A 22,585-nucleotide genomic window follows, 5' to 3' on the forward strand; every position below is an offset into this window, starting at 1 on the left:
ATCAGAGGCCATAATAATACTAACAATAATAACCTATATTTCTAAGGATCAAAGAACAGGATGAATATAAACAAGGGAAAATGGGTGACACAAAATTGTAGACAACTATGGCTGGTCTGATACTTGCACGGCTGGACTATGGAAACGTCACTCTCAGAGGAACCATATTGGCAGCTCCAGAAAATAACCGAAACAAAGTCATAGAAAGTTGAACTAGGAAGGCCAGCACTCCAACACGCATTACAACTAATCCCCCATTGTTTTCAATCCACTTGAAAATTAACACTATTCTGCAACTTTGGATATGTGACATGCAACAACCAACAATAAGCCCCTAACAGGTATGCATTTATGTCACGAAACAATTAAATCAGGTAGAAACACATAATGTCATCTACAATAAGAATACATAGTATCAACGACCCCAATTACGAGAGTTTTCCCATTACGCACGACAAATTTTCAACTACAAATTATGTTGGTTTCTTATCAACGGCTTTGTGCCATCTTAACAACATAAAGTAAATCTACTCAAGATAAGATAATTCATATTAAAATCTTCAACAATCAATTCAGTGAACAAACTAATTGCCCCACAATTAGCAAGAAAACATAGTATTACTAATTACTATCTTGAACCAAAGGCAGTTAATCACCATCATCTTTACTTATTTGGGATTCATCTTCTTCCCTGTAAAGAATATCATCTACATTGTCATCATCTTCATTTTCATCTTCATCCATTTGGTGATCACTTGCGGAGAGTCGACTTTGTTCTGAGCCACCTTTTCAATCTGTTTTGAGAACATAAGAATTACAATCAAATACAGACAGCAAATATTTAATTAGAGTAATGACATTAAGTTACCAACCACAGCTGTTATTAGCCATAATCGCCCAGATAATTGTAGCAAAGACTGAATAGCCAACCCTCTAGATCTGGTATTCTGGAAAAAAGAGACATTATGGATCATCATAATACAATTATTATAATGATCTCATTTCTTTAAGATAACAACAAAAGGATAATTTCCCACAGAAAGAGTAGAATCTGGGCAACAACGACACAAGAGCATGATTCTAAAATTCACTCAATAACATTTGCAGAACCACCTATAAAGGTACCCAACCAACAAGCATAAGAAAGTTCCTTTGGCATTTTAAGCAACTAATAAAATCACACCCTCAACAAAAGCTTAAGCTAAAAGAAGATAAAAGAATGCATGTGCATATCCAGGATGGCAATCACTAACTCTCCACTTCAACTGACCAGCTGAACATAAAGTGCTAAGACGTCACCACTTCCCATTCCCAATACTAGCAAAGAACTTCCAAGTTTCCTTTTCTTCTGCAGTAATTAATAGTTTTGGTCCAAAAGTTACTCCATGATAGAAGAAAAATCCACTTATTTTAAATCCTTCAAAAAAAGTTTATCAATATATGAAAAGGCAAACCTCTTTGTCCAAATCCAACCACTTCGAACATTCCTAATCAATCAAAAGATGCCCTGTTTCCGCCTTAGCATATATGTTTGTTGCCTCACTTGAGACAATGTCTGCAAATTCAGTTTGAATTTGTCCCTTCAAAGTGTCCCAAATCTAACAAGACATAAAAGTATTTAAAAGAAAAAGAAAGCAGCATAGTTACACATTGAATCATAAAATGCAACCACTTGTTCTCAAAATTCCCATTATGCAATCACAAACTTGGAATGGTTTTACCTACCTTAATACGACCACATCCAGAACTGATAGCAAAGTAGTCCAAAAAAAGACTAAACGCTGTCAAGATATCTCTAAACGATCCCATAACCTTGAAATAGCATAAGGTGAACTACATTAGCATAAAATTCAATAGTCTTGCAAGCAAAAATACAAACTTCTGAATTCCATGCACAAATGAGAGAAAACCTGGAATTACAAAGCTTTAGCTCAAGACAAAATCAAAGATAAAGATAAGGAAAAACCCAAATACAAAAAGTGGTGCTTTTTCAAGCTATAAGTTTCCAACAAGAGTTTCTTATAGTTGAAGCAAATGATAAGCTTAAAAAAGGGTAGACAAAAGAACTAGTATCAGCCAGAAGAAACATAGAAACTTGGGTTGTTTAAATGCTTACAGCAAAGAGCTCGGTTTGTTATGTTAAGTTTAAAGTATCATTTTTTTTCAAAGAAGGAAAACAAAAAATGAGACTTACCCAACAAGAGATGGTAGGTGAGGCACCTGAAACCGCAAAGGGCAAAGAGAGAGGGAGCCATTGCAGAAGGAATCGGAGCCAAGGGCGATTTGATTTTGAGTTTTGTTGTAAGGATGGGCATTTGGTTCACTTACAAATATGATTTAGAACCTTTTTGAATTGGGTCAATAGCCCACTCTCAAGAAATTTTGGGCTTAGCCCATTTAATTGCAACCCAATATTTCTCGTATCTCTTTTTTTTTTTTTTTTGGTATTTTCTTTGATTAGGTTAAGTTTATGGAAGATAATGGTTGAATTAAATTAAATTAAATTTCATTTGATCCAGTTTTTTTAGATAATATATAGTATTATAAATATTTAAAATTTGATCTAAATTCGAACCGATTTTTTTTAAAACTAATTTGATCCGAACCAAAATTTATTAGTTTGATTTGATTCAACGACTTTTAAATTTTAAATTTTTTATATATTATTTTAATAAAATTTTTAACATATTTAAATAAATTTTTATGTAAAATAATTATTTTTATTTTATAAAAATTTAAAATATATATGTAAAAACTAATAAAAATATATAATTTGATTTAATTTTTTTTATTTTTTACATTCTAATCTGAAATTTGATTCGAATTTAATATATATATTTAATATCCGAATAATTCAAATCGAATGAAAAAAATCGATTCGAACTAAATCAAACATTAGGATTTTGAATTGATTTTCAATTTTTTTAATTTTTTTCTCACCTTCAATTAAATTATAATGGATCATAAATAAAATTGATTTTTAATATACTGATAATAAAATTTTTTAATTCAACAAATAAGATTAAAACATTGACTTATATCTTACTTTTTTAATTAATATTTTATTATATTATAAAAAGTATGTATCTCTTTATTAATTTTACTTGTAAAATTTAAAAATTTCGTTGCCAATGATGAGATAATTTCTCCGAAAAAAATAAAGATAGCCCTTTTATTTATGATGCAAAAAGGCAGTCACTTTGAGATTGTAAATTATGAGTGCATTTAAAAAAAAAAAAAAACTTTTTATAATGAATAAGTTTGTTTTTTTATGAGTGACTTGAAATTCCAATTTCTAATATTAAATATTTAGGTTTACAAGTCAGATTATTTTTTTTAAATTAGTTGATTTGTTATTTGAGTTAATATTTAAAAATTACGAGAGTTTGAGAAAAATTATGTACGTAATATCTTTTTCAATCAAATAAGTAATAAAGTAAAGAATTTAAAAGTATATTAAAAATTATTTAAAAAAATTTAAGCCTACAACTCTAGATGAGACAGGAATTTGTATCAACAACATTTCATTTTTGTCTTTGTCTGCTCCATGTAAAGACATCCAATGCAATTGGAAACTGTTTTTCTTTTTCATTTTCCAGGAAAATTGGAAATTGCATAGTTCCTTCTCTTTACTAGGAAAATTAATGCAGATGGATTTTCCAATTCATCCTTCTTTGTTTTATGGTATCTTGTAATTTAGCTTGTTAACCATGTGTTGCCAACAAATCACTGTTATTGGAACCATTACATGCAATAATTTGAATGTAACTGAATTGAAAATCGAAAACACCTAAACCCAAAGTTTAGCGGAGACGTCAGATCATATCTCTGTACATGCAATCTTTTTTTTTTTATCCTCGGATCATGACTTTTCGATGATAGTGAAAATGGAAGCAAAGCCATCTCCAATTGATTGACTAACAACAGTTTATTCAATCAAAGGACCCCTTTGGATATCTCTTTATCTACCATTATCACTCAGCAAATTCAATCCAAATGATGTAATGATTTTACAATGAGACTGGATCAAAACTATGAACACAAGGAAAGAAGAAAAGAATTCAATAGACAGCAATACTAAAAATACCCCCAACATCCTTTTGTGCTTTTGTACCACCACTACCAAAAATTTCCGTACACAAAAATTAAGAAATGAAGCTATACAAGCAATCTGCAGGTTTCAACATGCCAGAATCCGAACGGAAGGGATGAAGAAACAGGTATTCTAGACATGTGTTTTATTGGAAAGAATCTGACCTACTCTTGAATTGGTAAAGGGTAGAAATTTCCGAATTTATATATTTTCTAGTGGGAAGGAATGGTATCATAAGATCGCGACTCTACCTTTAGGCTTCAGGATGGAAAAGCATGATGAAGAAGTATTTGATTTCTCAAGGTCGGGGCATGGTTCGGGGAAGACCGACTCTGAAAAACCAGAAACATATGAACATATCCAAGAAGTGGAAGAGGCAGCATTGATTGACAAGGAGATATTGGATAGACATATAGATGTGAAGGGAGAGTCTTGGATTCCTGTGAAGTTTCCGGCAACAGTGATGTTTGTACCAATAATATTCTGCAAGGTGATGTTCTGCAGCACTGGTAAAGCACCGGGATCAAATTTGTCATCTGGATGGGATCCATAATTACCAATGGCACCAAAAGCCGTGTTAACATTTAGCAACTCAACATCTGATATGATGATCTCTTTAATATAACCACCCCTACCCCTGGTTGTTCTAAACTCAATACCACTGAACGAGTTGTAGAGGTGGACCTGCTCCACTTGGACATCAGAAATGCCACCAGACATTTCACTACCAAAGGCAAGAGAAGAGCCTGAGGATGACTGAAGGTGGGCCCTTCTGATGTGGACATTTGCGGTAGGTCTCCCATAAGCAATGCCATACTCATCCCAGCCACTCTTGAAGGCAATCGCATCATGACCCATACTAATGTTGCAGTCCTCAATGCAAACATTATCAGATGAATCTGAAAGCAGAATGCTAAGAATGATTCAGAAATTTTTGCTGCAGAACCATCTTTATACACAATGAAGGATGATTGCACAAAACACTAGATGACACTTGAAAAATGGGAGAGATAATCTAGCTCCACCTAGAAAGTTGGATGAAAATACTGAAATGAATGCTTTAATATCAAAAGAAAAAAAATATATATGAAAAATACTTCTTATAGAAAATTAGCAAATTTACCAGATCCAAGTCTCTGTTGTATGAACACAGCCACTCACTAGCTGCTACTAAGTACTAATTTTCGAGGCAGCTAGTAACAGTTAACATACAATTTGTTCCTTAGAAACTCTTTATGATACATTTGACAGAAAAACGAAACTAAACAACTCCTATAGTTACCGTTGTTTTCAAGACAGATGATGTTTTCAAGAGAGATAATGTTATAAAGCAAGATTTAACCACTTGCAGAAGCAATCTCCGAGTAGCAATACAGCACATGATAAAGAAAAAAGAGGGTTTACAGATTTCTTTAAGTAAAATCGATTTAATCTTTTCTTAAGATAAATATTGATAAAAGCACCAAAAAAATGAAAAGAAAAAGCAGGTATTCTAATTTGCAAGGCAACTAGCCTATAATGAAAGATGTTGACAATGGGCGATATTAGTCATCACAAACCTGGGACTATGCCAACAGTATGTGGTGATTCTGATGGAGCATGGACAGATATGTTATGAATATGTACATTGCTGCATAAAATCCAAGTAGATATAATTTAACTTTCTTCGTGGATCAACCGATCAAACAAAAGTTTAAAGAATTAGCTCAGCAATCAGCAAGGTATTGAAAACAAACCTACAATAGACTGGATGAATGTTATATGCAGGGGCATTCAGAAAAGTAATGTTTGAAACAAGTACGTATTCGGAAGACACAAATTCCACAAGGTGAGGGCGGCTATAGTTTAAAGAATGAGATGTGAACCATTCCCACCAAACGGAGCCCTGCCCATCTATGGTTCCATTATCACCTAGTGCAACATGAAAGTGTGAGTTTATCTGAGACTCAATCAAGATTGTAACTAACAGACAGTGAAAGAATGAGCATAAATGAAGTTAAGAGGTAATCTTACCAGTTATTTCGACATCACGCAACATATACCCATTTACCAAACTTCGATATCTTCGTCCGGGAAGTTCAATTCCTCGACCATATGAGGGTAAGGGTTCAACAATATCCCAGTGAGATGGATCCTTAACAAGCAAGAAAAGCAAGTGTGTTAAGGAAATCAAGGCTAAAAGTTGTTCCTAGTAACATGTATTGTTTTTATTGGACAACATAGCTTAAAACAAGAGAAAAACAAATAGAAATGAGGGCAAAGGAAACAGAGAAAATATACCTGAGATCCAAGAATGACAGCACCTTTTTCCAAGAAGAGAGTGAGATGGCTGGTAAGATTGAAACTTCCAGTAAGCCATCTTCCAGGTGGCACATAAAGTTGGGCACCACCCTTGTCAGCAAATGACTTGAGATAGAAAATGGCATTTTGAAAGGCAATGGTATTCAAAGTTTTGCCATCTCCAACAGCACCAAATTCCAATATGGATACACTATGTGGTCTTGGGTCCAATCTCAGCTTATGGTCACACTGCTCATTGCTCTCTTCTCCATTAATTTTGATTGCATTGCACAATGCCAGCAGCAAGAGCAATGCCACCTGCAGCAGAATGGAGAAAACAAAAAAGGCAGCCAATTGAAACTCAGAAGAAAATATGCTATTAAAAAGGAGATCAAGAATTTCACATCAAGGATACAAGACAAAACGAAGAGAATCAAACCCTTAATAGCTTAAAGATTGAAAACATATCAATCTGATAAGTAGTAGAGTGTATCAAAGATTCAAAGCTGTTGTACAAACATCTCAAAAAAGAATACAAATGCTAGCAGCAGAAACAGCTGTGCCTAGTAATGCAGTAATGCCAAAAAGAGGAAACTACTAGCCGGCATTTCTAACAAAGAAAAGACATAAACTTTGGACATATTATACAAATATAGTGAATCATCATTATTGAAATGATGAGTGATTGTAGCAAATAATTTGAAAAAGAATCCAAAAGAAATCAAGTTAATTGACGTGGCAAATGACCAAATTTTTATAATTTGACTAAAATAAAGGAATTACCAGGAATTTAAGGTAGCATTAAGGCAACAATAAATGCAGAAACTAATAAAGCATCTTAAATGTTAATGTCAGAGAGTGATCTTATAACTCCAAAAGCAAGGAAGATGGAAAAGTTGAAAGTGTTTAGAATCCAATGAAACCAAAAGTCTGCTAAATAAAGGGCTGTAAAAATGAACTAAAATTCCACAAACTGGAGTGACTGAATATCAAACAAGAAGAAGGAAAATGGAAGCATCACTATCATTAAAGGTGAACATAGAAAAATCCAGAAGAGACATATATAAGTTGAATTGCCACCATTGATGATGAGCAAATCCAGTCAACAAAAAATCCCAGAAAAGAAGTCAGTTTTATTCATCAAAAACACTTTAAACAAATCCGTAAAATTCAAAGCTTGAATTCGTTTTGATTTGGCAATCCAAAGAAAAAACAGGAACCAAAAGAGAAACTCAAATCCCCAGTTAAAAGAAACGTACTTACTGGCATCTTCATATGTCAAAGGCCTCAGCAACAGTTGACCAGAGAGACAAAGCAGTGAAGAAGTAAACTAGAAAAGCTGATATGCTCAAACACCAAAGAAACAAACTGCAAAAGAAGAAAAAAAAAAAGAGAGGAAGGAAAAAAAGAAGGAAGAAGAAGAAAAGAACCACAGCAAAAACGGACAGCTTTCTGGATGTATGTGAATTATGAGCATTAATTATATACAAAAGACAGAAAATATGACAGCTTTTTTCATGCATATAAATTAGAATTAAATGGCCCTAATCAGCAATTACCCCCATAAGTAAATATGATTAGTAACGTCTCTCGCCGACAAATTTGCTTGAAACGGGCCTCCCCCACTCCAGTGAACCGTACCGGGATACTAGGAAAAAAAAAAACTGTGTTTTTCTTACATTTTGTTAAGCATTGATTAGTGAGAGACAATAAGTGAGGTGGGAAGTGATAAAGTGACATGGATTGGTAGATTTGAGATTTGTTTTCAGACAGGAGTTGAGTTTAGAGGTGGGTTTTGTCAGTATGTTGGGAGATAAAGACACAAGAAGGTAGGATGGAAGGAGGGTGGAACCAAGGGTGAGAGAGAGGAGAATAAAACAAGGGGTGGGGGGGGGGGGGCGGGTGAGAGAGTGCATGGGGCATTGAGACCACATGTGGGTTGACAGGGCAGAGTGGGGAAAATGGGTCCCATGTTCAATCATGGCGATGATGCTAGCCTGGCTGCAATCACTTGACAGAACATAACACAGTACAACAGAAAGAGAGAGAGAAAAAAAAACCCACACCTCCATTTTGAGCGCTAGTCGTGCTGTGATTTGTGTCCCGTTTTGCCAATTAGACCAATTCTTGGATGACATGTCACAGCTTTTATTTCTACCAAACAAAAATAACAAAGCATTAGTCGCACAGCTGTTTGTAGTTCGGATCAAATAAGGTTAGAATCAAATTTAGATAGATATTAATAATTTATATATTTATTTAGAATTGATTTGATTTGACATTTTAAATTTTAAAAATTTTTTAAGTTGATTTAAATTAAAAAAATAAATTTGAAATTTATTAATTAAATTTAATTTATATAATAAATTTTTTTAATTTAAAAATATAAAAATTTACATATATACTTAGATAATTATAAATATTTTAATTATATATAATTTATTCAAGTCAAATCATATTGGGTTAGGCCTTTAATTTATTTGTTTAGGATTTGATTTGAAATTTAAATAAACTTAAAAATTATGTTTAAATTCATTTAATGAATTTTAATTTTTTATTTAAATTATCTTAAAAATTGAATAAATTTTTAAATTTAAACGGATAATTCGATCTTAACAAATAAGATACTAATCACTAATGTGATTGGAACATTTCAAATTGTGAATAATTCAGGTTTTTACAGGGCAATGAAGTCTATCATAAAGGTAGCATTATATGGATATAGCTAAACTGTATCCTGATCTTGTTACCAAAAAAAATTATCATATTACTCTTAGTATGTAAATAAAATGAAGTAAATTAATGCATGATTTGAGCCCAGAAAAGGCATTTATAGTCAGATTGCTATTTATATTCGACTCATCCTGTCAAATAAGAATTACAGAATCAGATAGTGGCATATAATGTTCATTCTATGGAGAAGAAAGCTTTGTTTTCTTCTGCTACTTTGAGTTTACATGTGCAATGGAATGGAAACTACAGCTCATCACTGGTATTTTCTAAACGAGAAACTTCGATGCTTTTTAACGAAACAGACAAAGTGGGCACGTCATTTTATGATAATGGTGTAATTGATTTTCGTAAATCTAATAATTTAAAATACGATACGATATGAACATGATACAAATAAAAGATATAAAGTTAATATGATTTAAAATTTTAACAAAAATTATAAATAAATTTAATAAAATCAAAAATATATATTTTATATTTTTATGTTAACATAAATTATAACACATAATTTTTATATAAATATAAAATAAATATACTAATTATCAATATTTTATGGTACATATATACATACAAATTATCAAATTTAGATTTCAGCAGGGAATGAGGGATTTTCTCCTTTAGGGCACATAGAGCAGAATCAAAATTTATCAGTCATGAAGCTGAGAAAACATTGTAGTGTTTTCCATGGGTAATTGGTGGGATTGGGAAAGATGAAAGAGGGTTTAACTAACCCTGAATCATTGTTTTGTGGGGGCTAGCTTTTGTGTCTTGGGTTGTGGGTTGATGGTTCTTCCTTTGGATACTTCTGTTCTGCACCACTTTATGGCATTGCCCCACTGGCGCAGCCTGGATTTGGACAACTTTAAAAGCTTGAATCTTCACCATTACTACTTTTTTTCATTTCAGATCTATAGTTCGTATTATCATATCATATAAAATATTATATTTATATTATATTTTATATAAAAATTATGTATTAAAATTTATATTAATATAAAAATATAAAATATTTTTTTTAATTTTATTAAATTTATTCATGATTTTTATTAAAATTTTAAATTATATTATTTTTTTATTTTTTATTTATATTATTTTTATATTTTATTATAGTATCAAATTTCATATTATTAGATCTGCTCTCAACTTATTTTAAAAAAATAATAATAAAAATTAGCAGACTGCTTTTCTTCTCATTTGTGTTTCAGTAAAAATTTTTTTAGAAGCAATATCTTTGTAGCCTTATTCTCGTGGAGACCAAAAACCAATGGGAATTTTGTAAAATGTGGGAAGCAATGTGAATAAGCAACGTCAAAAAAAAAAAAAAAAACTTAATTGATTTATGTAATTAAAAATAATATTTAATTAATTTAAAATTCAAATGCATAATTTCTTTCATTACGTAATAGCCTCAAAGTGAGAAGGCTTCGAAGGCTGCAATCTTCAAAGGCAAAAAAAAAATTAGGGCCATTGAAATTATGACACCAAATAGAAAGATGAAAAAAAAAAAAAAAAAACCCATTAAGTCACTGTTTATCTGATCATGATCCCCTGCCTAACATGAGAGGCAGCATTATGTAGGCCAGGAATTCTTAGCATGTTGGAAGTTGGAACAACTAAAGGCTTATATGAGACACCTATAAAGGAAAATGAAATAAGCTGATAGCTGCCAAGGATTCAAACCTAAAATTATTCAGAGCTATATATGCAAACCAAGTGTTTCACCTTTTTAACCTCCTGAAATTAGACATGAATCACATCTAAGTTGTAACAAAATCCAATCCATTCTAAACCATATTTCAATTATGTTGACAAATTTTCATATGAATCATGGATTGGATATAGACTGAATTCTTGCCCCAACCAATGAACATGACAAGTTGGAGCTCATCTGATATTGAACCACTACCAACAATAATGATCAAGCTGAACCACAGATCATTCCAGATGGCAAGAAGAGTTCAAAGTGACAAGATCTGTAACCAGGTGTACCATAATCCTGTACATTAGAAATTTTATGAATACATAGATTTATGCTGACCAATGTGAAAACACACACAAAATAGCCCTGCAAGAGCTTTTGTCTGTATCAGTTTTCCTTGGGGGCCTACAAACTGAAGCATCTTCTAGTAAAAAAGGTGTAGGACAACATTCCCTGTTCACCACGCAGCTGTCTTGTTGTTTTGTATACAAGAAACATAATGCAAGGAGGAGAAACTGCAGAAGCAGTTCCAGAGTCCAGGCTTCCGGATGAAATCAATTTGGCACAGTTGACATAAAATGCTGAATAGCAAATACAACGAGGAAGTAAAAATAGAGATGATGATTGGAGCAAACGATTTTTTTTCTGATGTTAAAGGGAGGCAGGTTGATCCTTTGTACAGATCAAGTGGGAGAAGTGCCTGGTCCTATAGAAGGGCCTAAGGTTTCTAAATCTAAAGGCATGTAGCCCAAATCCATGGGGATCAAAAGTAATGCTATATGGCGTATTAATTGTATGAATCAAATAATCTAAGTTTTGCCGATGAATTTTTTTCCCTTCCTCACTAACAATCTATTATATATTTCATTATAATCAGGTTCTGTTACAATTTTATTTTTATCATTCTTCCCTTCTTTGAAACTTGATTTTCTAACCGCAGCTGTTCTTTCTTTGTTTTTCTTTTCAAGAGCCAGATGGTCTTTTGGATTTGATGACTAGATGCTTTGTAGGGAAGTAGGATGTGCGGTTGATTTGAACGCTGGAGTGATTTATAACACAAAGAATGGTCAAAAGGTCGTTGGAATTAAGATTTCGAAGCATACTCCGATGCCTAAGTCAACAAAGTATAACCGGTGAAAGAAGGTAAACAATTTTAAAAAGCAGGAAGAACAAGCAACAGTAAGTGTGAAATGCTAAGAATGAGAAATATGTAAACTGACCTTACCTTTTATAACGAGTTAGTGTTGACATGATCAATTAACTTATCTGATATTGATCAAGTGTTAAATCAATTAAGGTGATCGCCAACATTGACGGTCAAGATATTGATCGATTGGACGACTAGGATATAACAAGCCAAATGCTCTTTTTTTCTTTCTTCAATCCATCTCTCATTCTTCACGACATTTCCATTTCTCCAAGTAAATGTCCCTTGATTACTCCAGTTGCAGCAAGCCATCTTTCACCAGCCCTGCTCTCTCCAATGCCTTGCCTTCTAACTCTTGCAAAATCTGTTTTCGACTAAAAGGGACATTCATCTGTGAGATTATGCAACAAACTAAAACTTCATCACCTCACCATAATGGCAATTGTGCAATTCCCACAAAGTACAGCACTATTCTCAACTTCCTTTTTTGCTCCAATCAGTGATTAAGTCTTCGACATTTGCAGCTGCTGCTGCTGCTGCTGAGTCCATTAGCTTACAAGAAATATATATGTCGTACATTATCTTTGTCATTGCACCATTGATATATCTTCAAGAACTACCAGTCGTTTTGAAAGCACTGCCAGTTAGTATATGGGAACTGGGAAGCGTTGAATTTGAAGTCTTCCCAATCATTTGAAACGGCAATCGACTGTCACATTTATCAGAGAGATTAGCGTCCAATATACATGCATGATTATATCTTTGCTCATTTGATCTAACATTTTTTCCCTATGCTCAAACACATATAATTAGACACATAAAAATGGACAAACTACAAATTTTGCAATATGCATGGATGATTTACAAATTACGAAGCAAAAGGGATGTTAATTTTCATCTCTGCAGCTGCTCAGAAGTGTTTTTGGTGGATGATGTTGCCATCCAGCCATTCTCTGCTCCATTATAGACAGGCACAGGCAGTCCCCACTTCCTTTCCGCCTCTGAGGGTTCTATAACTTTCACAGAGCCGTCTGTCAGTCCCACGGCCAACTGATTGGCTTCCTGTGGGTGTGCCGTGACAACAAGTGGGTGTACAGTTTGGCTGTCACAGTAGAACATTAAAATTGAAAGTAAGACCTCACATGCATGTTTCACGTTAGTGGAAGCGAAGGTACTTATATGCAAGGTTTTTCAAAGCGTCACATGAATAAACCAAACCGTACAAGGTCATATAAGCCGTAATGTATTACCTGTTTGACAATGCAGGAGAGATATACGCAGATGGGGCAATACGACATCTGAGCCTCAAACTATCAGCATCGAATATTCCAATGTTCCCATCAGTAAAAGTAGCATAAACTAGTTGGCTATTGCAGGAACATGCTGCACTAGATATAGGTGAAGAAAGTACTTCCTGTGGCATCCACTGCAATGTAAAAGAACATTAAAAATTTGTTCACCGCATATTTAAATTCATTACATAAGGTGTAGCATTTTACCAGCCGCATTTGTTCCATCTTGTTAGCATCATATACAGCAAGTTGTGTTTCATGGCACACTAACAAGCGAACTTGATCAGAGTAAAATTGCACTCGAGTGTCACCCTGAGGGGCCTTTCGTGTTGGCAGTTGAAGTGCAACTGATTTTATCTTTTCCCAGTTATCAGTGTTCCAAAAGAAAAGCTGCCAAAGAAGGAAGCCAATAACATCATCAGTAATAAAGGACAATAAGAACCACTGGTCATAGCTATCCACCAACTAGAACAAAAAAAATACAACTGCGAGAAATCATGAAGCATTAAAAATGATTATGATATAATCCGAGACAATGAGAGAAGCTTTTTTCAGGCAAGTGAAATCAATTTCTTTTGTTTCTGAGGCAAGAACAGAAACATTGGAACCATTAAGAAAGAAATTTAGATACCGTAATCTCAGACATATTGCAACCTTCTACAATTACTCTTTTTATCTAGGAAACCGAAACAAAGCAAATGCAGAAAGAAGTATATCTGATCTCTTTTCCACATTAACCACGTTTTCATTAGAAATAATGATAGGTACAAGTACACACAACCAGACACAAAGAGGTATGATGGTGAAGGATACCTGAGCATCAGCACCAGAAGAAACCAGGATGTTATGGCTGTTGGAAAATGCTAAACCAGTGATGTGTTTTTCGTGACCTTTCAATTTTGTTTTGACCTACAGGAAAAAAACACCTCTTTTCATATTGAATATCAAAAGGAACTGCTATCAATGAAAGATATAAAGATAAATCATCTACCTTATCCACCCTGACATTGTAAATATGGATGGCTGTGTCTTCCATTCCTATCGCTATGATATTATTATCTTGAGGATGAAATGCCAGGAAGGTTGAAGCTGGAGGAGGTGGCATAAAAGTTATCATTACCTGCAAATCAACGCAATTTTCTATCAAGTGAAAGATCATTAAAGATGGAAATAAAGTTGGCAAGAAACTCCACTTTAATTCAAAATCTGGCAGTCACAACAGAAAAGATTCCAAAATACACATTAATTTACCTTGAATGTCATCATATTAAACACCGAAACCTGTCCACCACATGCAGACATTATATAGGAGTCATTCTTTGACAATGCTATGCATGGAATTGCATTTTCAGTATTATCTGGGACATCATTAGTCATAAGAAGACCACTATTTGGTTGCCAATGTTGTGGAACAATGCTAGCAGTGGCCTATAAAACCACAAAATATGAAAAAATGATTACACAAGGAAATTTTTCTACCAATATCACATGTACAAAACAGGCACATGAAACATTATATGTAAATATGTGAGTATACTTCATCAAATAATTATATATATAATGTCTGCAAAGCATAACTCAACCTTGCCAGTAGGATTTTGTTCACTGCGACTCCATTTCCATAGCTTTTGGACCCCACTTGTTCCAAGAGCAAGAACCCCGACACCGGAATTTGTGTAAAGAAGTCGAGCAACCTTGATATACAAGCAATTTAATAATCATAAAAATGGTAAACTGGTCAAGATAGTCCTGAAAGATAATGTTAAAAACAAGAAAGAAGAGAAAACAAAAATATTATATTAAAGGAAAACCTTGCTAGTAGTATCTAGGTTGCCCGGCATGGTGACTGTTCGACATTGAGTAGGGTCAACAATCACGGTTAGTTCCCAAGTTTTGGTTTTATCTGACACATCCTCCAAATTTCTTGGCTTTTCAATGCCTCTACTCACTGGTTCAACTCCACTCTACAGGAAATTGTAATTTGAATTACATGCTAGTTTGAAAAAGTAAAAACTAGAATATTGCATCTGAAGACAAGCAAACTAAACTGCATCAAGCAACATGTCCGTATAATCTCTCAGCTTTATTTTAATAATTTTTTATGTTCGTTAATGTGTGAAGAAATCGATACTCATTTTCTAACCAAAACATAAACTATCAGCAGAAAGTAAAGCTTAGTGCATGTGCAGCATACAAGAATAGGAGTAGGTCTGGCAGGACTGTCTACATGTTCTACTTTGCTAACAACTGGACTGATGCTTGTACCCATAGCAGAACTAGATACCTGATCCATTATTAAGGAAAAACCAAGCTGTCAATAGAAGTTCATAACATAAAGAAATGCAAAGCAAGTTAGCATTGGGATGGAAGATATAACCTTCATCTCAAGTGGTGTTCTAGATGCTTCATAAGATCGAGCCTCCATTGCCCTTAATGCTCTAAGACCATTGGAATTTCCAAGAACTTTGAATCCGTTGTCTGCTGTAGTAACAACAAGCAAATTTCCTTCCTTGTTAAATCTCAATCGGGGAAGACTCTGCACCATCCCAATGTCAAGTAAGATACCCAATTTGAAATCAAGTATCTATTCATTCAATCTACAAAAGATGGATAAACAGAGAAGCTCATTTGAAAATTGAGATGCTAACCGGAAGTCCCCCCTCAGCTTCAGTGCTCGTGAGAATATTTGTATTGTCCATATCCCAAAATTTAATCTGGCTATCATCACCAACAGCCAAAAAGTGATTCCTTGTTGTGTCAAACTGTACTACACCAGTAGAGTTCTTTCCAAAACCAGAATATGTCCTCTTTATTTTTCCTTCACTTCCATTCCATTCAACCAAAAATGAATCCCCGTCCTTACTTGTCCCACAAGAGAATAATCTGAATTAGATAGAAGATTGTTAATTTGTTACATTTCACATAAGGCCAAGGAGATTTGCAGCATCAGTGTAAGAGAAAAAGGCTAACCATTGTGGATACTACTTTCGAGATTTCATCTACTTACCTACTACCATCAGCACTGTAGAGCATTGTGGTACACCACTGTCCAGGAGAATCATAGTCAACCCTTGAGCCCATATTGTCATACAACCACGCCTTGATTTTGCCATCAACAGCAGTTGAAAATATAAACTACAAAAATATGACAGAAGTTCATGCAATAGCTTAATGCACAAACAATTCACAATTGAAAAAGGATATGCTATTTTCTATGCTACAACAGATTTATCAAGCTCAGACCTCATATAAGCCGATTAACAAAACATGAAACAGATTAAATATAGAGACAAATAAGATAAGGCCCAGTGACTCACATGGATGCAAAACATTTTTCCTAGACTTATATAAGGGATACGACAAAAAATACACAGGCACCACTGCCTTCTGATCTTAAGTAGAGATGAAATTCCAGCATGCAAAGTTAAATAAATAGCACAAATTATCATCAACAATAAAGCTTTCCTTCATAAAATGTGATCACACAGATTTAGTAGTTGTACATATTACTGATTCAAAAAGCAGCCATCTTTTCTTGTTGCAGATCAGAGTACACTAAACTTGCATCACACGGTTCCTTAAACAGGTAATAGCCTATTGCAGCACATACTAAATACATCTATATCAAAATATCAGCTTATCCACAATAAAGTAGTTTCCCATAAAGGGTGAAGTATCTTCCAGACTTCATTTAACAAAACTGCCTACCTGAATATTTTCCTTCTGGTGAGGACAAACAGAATAAACAGGCGCCTCGTGGCCTTCAAAATGAAAAAGCTTATTTCCGGCCAAATCCCACACCTATAGTTGTTACTGAAACTGAGAACACATGAAGTTCAAAGAAAAAAGAACAAACAGTACACTTTTTTCCCTTCCCTCACCTTTATTAACTTATCATCTCCACAAGTAACAACACAGAGTTTTTTGTTTGGATGAGAGAAAGCTAAGTCGTTTACACCACCCACATGGGCATCAATCTATCAGAAATCAGATCGCATTTATCAGTTTATATTTAAGGGTAATGCCTCCTAAAACAAAGAATAAGAAAATGAATTAGAAACGTGCCTCTAGATGTAGACGTAGATCATTAGACCCTCGATACGCATGCAAATGAACAAGATGTTTCGTAAATGCAACTCCTGGAACAAGAAAAGAGCAATAAAGAAGCCCAAAACTGGAGTTAATAGAGGTAAATCACTCGCACAACACATACCAATCAAATTTCCATCTGGGCTCCAAGCTACACGGCTTACAGATATGGACGAATCTTTAACAAAATTAGCCTGCAAGAGACTCTCAATTATAATCCTTATCTTGTTTCAAGAACATTTTAAAGAAGATAGGAAGAGGGGAGAAGAAGAAAAACAACTCAGTTGATTGAGTCAGCAAGACAGGGTTTGTACTTGAAGTATAGATTTGATAGAGAAGAGAAATATTTATTAAAAAAAAAGATTGGCCAACTCTTCAGTAACAGAAACAACTTCTGAATATTAAAACTTCAATAACTGAAGTATCATGCCTTTATAGACACTGATCACTAGCAATTGGAACTCTCGTCAAATATTCAGACATATTTATCTCATTCAAATTGATTGTGTGAATCAGTAATCCTGCCTTCAGTAATAGCATATGAATATTTTTTAGTCAAAGATATGATATCAACCTGAAATGGAACTGAACAAGCAGACATATTCCATATCTTGAATGGTTTTGACACCAACCTCTCTCGCATGCCAACTTCCCATAAGGAAATTTCGCCATTGCTACAACCGACTATAGAGAAAGATGCATAAAGCAAGATAAGAAAATACAAATAATAGCAACTAAACTAAAGGAATGAATTTTGATCTAAAATCACTCTAGGCAAGATGCTTTGTTAAGTTGTCATTGATTTTACCAGTAAGTAACGTATGATGAGAAGGATGGAAATCCATGCTTGTCACATTGGACCCCTGGTGAATGGTACAAGCAACAGATCTGGGTAGGTCATCAAGTGACCATGAAGCTTGTTGAGGAGGAGGAGGATATGTGACCTGAACACATTAATTAAGAATTCCCATAATTGATTATCACATATTACAGCATAGTTGCAAAATATGAGGGAAGTATCTAGAACTCCTTCAAAGAATATGAGTTCTTGAAGATTTACCTCATCAACAAATTGTGCAGATCGCAACCGTTTCATTAATTGCTCATGATCAGTGCTTCCATACTCAATCATTCCAAGTGTATTTGATGGTGTTCTCGGATGTTTCAAAACTGAAAGTAAAGTAACACTCAGAATCAAATCAGGTTAGCTTATACCTAAGGAATTAATTAAATTGGTACAATCTCCCCCCCCCCCCCCCCCCGGCCCCTTCTCTCTTCCAAAAGCACTCCTTTAAGCCATTTCACATGAAGGAAATTATATATCTTAGATATATTATTTTAACAACTGACAACTCCATATCAAGATTTAAGACTATACAGAATGTCCATCTTTAAATTAAACTTAAATCAAGTTTAAGGAGTATATACAATCCAAGTCTTGGAGTCTCTCGACTTCCCTTCATCAAGATGATCCCCACATCTTTATTAACAGAGAGAGAAAGAGCAGAAAACAGAGAGGATAGATATAATCGACTATATGTCAGTGAAAATTCTACTCACATGAATATAATATCTGAGAGAAAATATAAAAACTGCAAAGTATCCAACCTTAAAAGATGATTATTTTGACTACCATTATGTACCCGACTTCCAAAATGCCAACGACAATAAAAACATTAATTTTACCTTGATTTTGAGAAACAGGCAATGATGAAGCAGAAGCAGCAACAACAGCAGGTTGGACTGATGAGGAATGATTGGCATTTGCCATCCAGCCGACTAAAGCATTAGCTTTTGCAGCAGCAGCTGCTGCTGATGATGGAAAAGGCTGCAACATCATCACGGGAAACAAAAGACATTTTCAAGTTCAGCTCAAGAAACATGCATCAACAACATCCATGATTCAAAACTGCAGTAAACATTAGGATCATACTCCACCATGCGCTCCAAGTGAAGCAAAAGTTGAAGCCTTAGCAACTGCAGCAACTGGAAGAGTTACTGGAGTAGGTGCACGAGCCCCATTTGGAGGTGAGCAACTGTGATCAGTGAATAAGGTTTTGATATCTGGATTAGGCCTAGGGTTCTTACACAGCTGATGTTGCCAATTCAAACTGCAAATAAACAATCAGTCATAATTCAATATCATCCATTTTTCAAAATTAAAACCAAAAAATGTCATGTGACATAAAATCCACCTTTGATTAATCAAAGTTCGCAATCGTGATGCCTTCAAAGTAGGGAAAACAAGCTTTTCCCAGAACAAGGGATTCGCTTCTATTAGTTTTTTAAGCTCAACCAGCATTATGCTCCGAGCCGATTTAGTATCACCATACTTTGATAACTGCTCATTTTCCCTACATTATATCAAAAACAAATAACTTAAACTACTTATAATTCTACATCCACAACCAACCATCAAATTCCACAATCTTAAATACCTAAAGTTCTCCAACGTTAAAAGTTGCGTAATTTCCTTATAAAGTTCTTCATTAAATGTCGAAAAAACCTTCAGATCCTTCACCAAAATTTCAACAGCTTTAGCTCTATCATGCCTGAAACAAAACAAAAAGCAAATATATATATATATACATGATTACACCAATATCATTGAAATTAATTAAGAAAAAAAAAACAGAGATTACCCGTCCAAAGCTTCTAGATACTTCTGCTTTCTGATCTCAAAAAAAATCTTCATTGAATATCGATTGTCGTCAACTTTAGTGAATCCAGAGAGGTATTTCTCAACTTCGTCCCATTCTCCGGCGAGAGCTTTCTCTTCTAAGTATTTCATGTTGAAGAAGAACCCCGACTCTTGCTCTAACCTGTCAGCTCCATCAAAAACGACACAAACTCCAATTAAAACGACAACAACAAACAAAAATGGAAATTAAAATTAAAATTTAAATGAAAATGGATTTAAACACTTACCTGTGAACAGTCTCTTTGAATTTTTCTTCCTCGAGGAACTGGCGAATTAAAAACACTAATTCTCTGTTAAGAGACGACATTTCTTCTTAAAGGCTTAGCCGATCGATAAATTGAGAGTTCAAATTAGGGAATTAGGTTTTTTTATTTAAACAAAAAAAAAAAAAAAACAAAGAACAGAGCGAAAGTGAGAGACAGTAGAAAATGGGAAGTCAGAGATTGAATTAAAGGGGGACGAGAAAGAAAACAGGTGGTTGAAACGACGGCGTGTCGTGGAAGTTAGCGGCTACTGACAGACCAAAATAGAAAGTTTAAACGACGGCGCGTCTTGGACTGATTTCTAGGGTTAGCTGTTCCATCTCATGCTCGGCGTTCAACGACAACAGTAGAATAAAAAGCTGCCAAGCATAAAAGAAAATCAAATTAAAAAAAAAAAAAGGTAAAGAAGAGAGAGAAAGTCAGTTCTCACTTTTCCCGATGCCTTCCTGCGGTGTCTCTGCGTCACACCGACATATCACTTGATAAGTACGATAACTTATCAAGAGATTGATAAGCCCCTGCTACTTATAATTTTCCTAAAACGGTACTTCCGCTAGGCTGAATATTCTTATGGTTATTATTAGGTACAGACAGGACATTGTGAAACCCGGTTTAATGAATGAAGGTGGAGTATTGTTGATTACGTGGAAAGAAATAAATGGTTTGGTGAAGTTGTTAAGAGAGAGGTTAGATGTAGAGGATGGTTATCCCGGAACCGAAAATGGGAAATAAAGTGGATTGAATAAGAGGTACTAGATTCTTTTATGTTACTGACGTGCCGCACTCTGACGCTGCACCGGTTGACTCGTTCAACTGTGTCCCCATTCTTTTTCATTTTTATTATTTTTTTTATTTTTATCTATAATTTATGGAGCAGAGAGTGGGTAAGGAAGTTGGAATTTAAGAACCGGAAGCTTCCAATGAATTAAAGACGGGAAAATTAAAAGTTAAATATATTCATATTCATATTCTTTTCGCTTTTCGCTTTTTATTTAATTATGACAATGACATGTATCATATTCCATTAATCAATTTTATAAGGTTCGTTGTTATGACACAATGATGATGAAATTAATTTTAATAAAATCAAAAATAATTATTATTATATTATTATAATAATTACATTTGATCTTAAAATTTTTGATTTCGTGATTAAAGATATTTGAGTGAACATCAAAATTTTAATTTTGAGTCAATTTTTTTTTTTTTTTTACTTATACTAAAACTTAAATTTTTTGATGTAACAAAAAATAATAATAATTAAATATGATATTATAATTTGATAATTTAACCTTTATGATGTAACAAAAAATAATAATAATTAAATTTACCATTATAATTTGATAATTTATAATCATCTAATAATTAATTTAAATGAAAAATAAAATAAAATAAATCATTTATAACTTTTTTCGCTAATAAACTTTTATTCAAATTCATTTTTTTTTACGAAAAATTATAACGAAAATGATGTCACAATTTTGGATAATGAAGCATCAATAATCTAAAAACAATAATCAACTAGGTTATCTTCCCTCCCAATAAAGATCTTTTCCAACTTTCAAACCCCTACCTTTAGCAAGTAAAGTTCGTTTGGAGTCAAAATGCTTACCACTAAATCAACACCTTGTTGGTGTATTTGATTATTTATTGGTGTATGATTTCTGCACCTTAAAAGAGCATAACTTGCCATTAAATAAGTTGATACATTATTAAAGTTTTAATTCTTAATAATTAATGTTTAATCTCCAACCATCTCAAATAAGAAAACCATAATTTAATTTTTTTTTATAAAAATAAGTTTAACCCAATTCCATTATACTACTTAAAACTCAATTACATGTATTAAACCGGTAAAATATAAATCTTAATTAAAGAAAAATAATAAAAAAAGCTAAAAAAAACTAATGCATTATACAATGATGATAACAGATCAAATTTAATTAAATTCGATTTAATTTTTTAAATAATATATAAAATTATAAACTTTTAAAATTTTATTCGATTCAAATTCTATTAGTTTTAGTAATCGATTTTTTAAATTTAAATTTAAATTTAAATTTTTATATGTTATTTTTAATACATTTGAATATAAAATAATTATTTTTAATTTTATAAAAAAATTAATAAAATATATAATTCAATTAAAATTTTTTATTATCCAATTTAAAATTTAATTTAAATTTAATATATTTAATATTCAAATTTAATTAAAATTAAATAAAAAATTAATAAAATACTATAAATTTAAATAACTTTTCGATTTTTTTTTCTCTGTGAAAAGTGAT

General features: G+C 33.2%; 2 protein-coding genes and 1 long non-coding RNA gene across 12 annotated transcripts; all 3 read right to left on the reverse strand.

The window, feature by feature from the left end:
- Window positions 1-410: 410 nt before the first annotated feature.
- On the reverse strand, window positions 411-2,332 carry LOC149510816 (uncharacterized). Of its 7 annotated transcripts, none has more exons than XR_016334559.1 (6): window positions 2,195-2,328; window positions 1,726-1,812; window positions 1,455-1,555; window positions 1,271-1,348; window positions 873-947; window positions 411-794 (listed from the first exon to the last, which is right to left on the reverse strand). It is a non-coding gene; the product is annotated as an uncharacterized LOC149510816 (long non-coding RNA). The 7 variants fall into 7 exon arrangements; XR_016334556.1 differs by having other exon boundaries at window positions 1,455-1,598; window positions 2,195-2,324; XR_016334558.1 differs by having other exon boundaries at window positions 1,254-1,348; window positions 1,455-1,598; window positions 2,195-2,324.
- A 1,595-nt stretch (window positions 2,333-3,927) lies between these two features.
- Window positions 3,928-8,112, reverse strand: LOC111280177 (putative polygalacturonase). 2 transcript variants are annotated; one of them, XM_022867366.2, is made up of 6 exons: window positions 7,933-8,112; window positions 6,374-6,691; window positions 6,107-6,227; window positions 5,830-6,004; window positions 5,653-5,723; window positions 3,928-4,992 (listed from the first exon to the last, which is right to left on the reverse strand). In XM_022867366.2, exons 1-6 carry the CDS (start codon window positions 7,936-7,938, stop codon window positions 4,325-4,327), a joined length of 1,359 nt encoding a protein of 452 aa, XP_022723101.2. In that variant the 5' UTR covers window positions 7,939-8,112; the 3' UTR covers window positions 3,928-4,324. The 2 variants fall into 2 exon arrangements, with proteins under 2 accessions (XP_022723101.2, XP_022723100.2); XM_022867365.2 differs by having other exon boundaries at window positions 7,637-8,112.
- A 4,493-nt stretch (window positions 8,113-12,605) lies between these two features.
- Window positions 12,606-20,798, reverse strand: LOC111279761 (topless-related protein 2-like). 3 transcript variants are annotated; one of them, XM_089756743.1, is made up of 26 exons: window positions 20,728-20,798; window positions 20,262-20,656; window positions 19,976-20,155; window positions 19,772-19,885; window positions 19,529-19,687; window positions 19,267-19,444; window positions 19,020-19,161; window positions 18,394-18,503; window positions 18,142-18,277; window positions 17,908-18,017; window positions 17,458-17,527; window positions 17,310-17,383; window positions 17,126-17,221; window positions 16,953-17,045; window positions 16,252-16,379; window positions 15,893-16,127; window positions 15,622-15,780; window positions 15,439-15,528; window positions 15,056-15,208; window positions 14,828-14,938; window positions 14,496-14,672; window positions 14,236-14,364; window positions 14,058-14,153; window positions 13,452-13,634; window positions 13,203-13,378; window positions 12,606-13,054 (listed from the first exon to the last, which is right to left on the reverse strand). In XM_089756743.1, the coding sequence occupies exons 2-26, from the start codon at window positions 20,339-20,341 to the stop codon at window positions 12,847-12,849; spliced, it is 3,387 nt and encodes a 1,128-aa protein (XP_089612869.1). In that variant the 5' UTR covers window positions 20,342-20,656; window positions 20,728-20,798; the 3' UTR covers window positions 12,606-12,846. The 3 variants fall into 3 exon arrangements, with proteins under 3 accessions (XP_089612869.1, XP_022722524.2, XP_022722525.2); XM_022866789.2 differs by having other exon boundaries at window positions 20,262-20,790; XM_022866790.2 differs by lacking the exon at window positions 15,439-15,528 and having other exon boundaries at window positions 20,262-20,745.
- Between the last annotated feature and the right edge of the window lie 1,787 nt (window positions 20,799-22,585).

This window comes from Durio zibethinus, chromosome 27 (genome assembly GCF_047325235.1).
Source record: "Durio zibethinus cultivar Kanyao isolate XHJ-2024 chromosome 27, ASM4732523v1, whole genome shotgun sequence".
NCBI lineage: Eukaryota > Viridiplantae > Streptophyta > Magnoliopsida > Malvales > Malvaceae > Durio > Durio zibethinus.

What these genes read in the sequence shown, in the direction of transcription:
- LOC111280177 (XM_022867365.2), bottom strand. An exon ending in CTGTCATTCTTGGATCTCAG is followed by an intron (nt 6,228 to 6,373) that starts GTATATTTTCTC and finishes TTGCTTGTTAAG; the next exon opens with GATCCATCTCACTGGGATAT. An exon ending in TACTGTTGGCATAGTCCCAG is followed by an intron (nt 4,993 to 5,652) that starts GTTTGTGATGAC and finishes TTCTGCTTTCAG; the next exon opens with ATTCATCTGATAATGTTTGC.
- LOC111279761 (XM_089756743.1), bottom strand. Translation starts at nt 20,341, where the DNA reads ATGTCGTCTCTTAACAGAGAATTAGTGTTTTTAATTCGCCAGTTCCTC. An exon ending in TTAACGTTGGAGAACTTTAG is followed by an intron (nt 19,688 to 19,771) that starts GTATTTAAGATT and finishes GATATAATGTAG; the next exon opens with GGAAAATGAGCAGTTATCAA. An exon ending in GCCTGTTTCTCAAAATCAAG is followed by an intron (nt 18,504 to 19,019) that starts GTAAAATTAATG and finishes CTTTACTTTCAG; the next exon opens with TTTTGAAACATCCGAGAACA.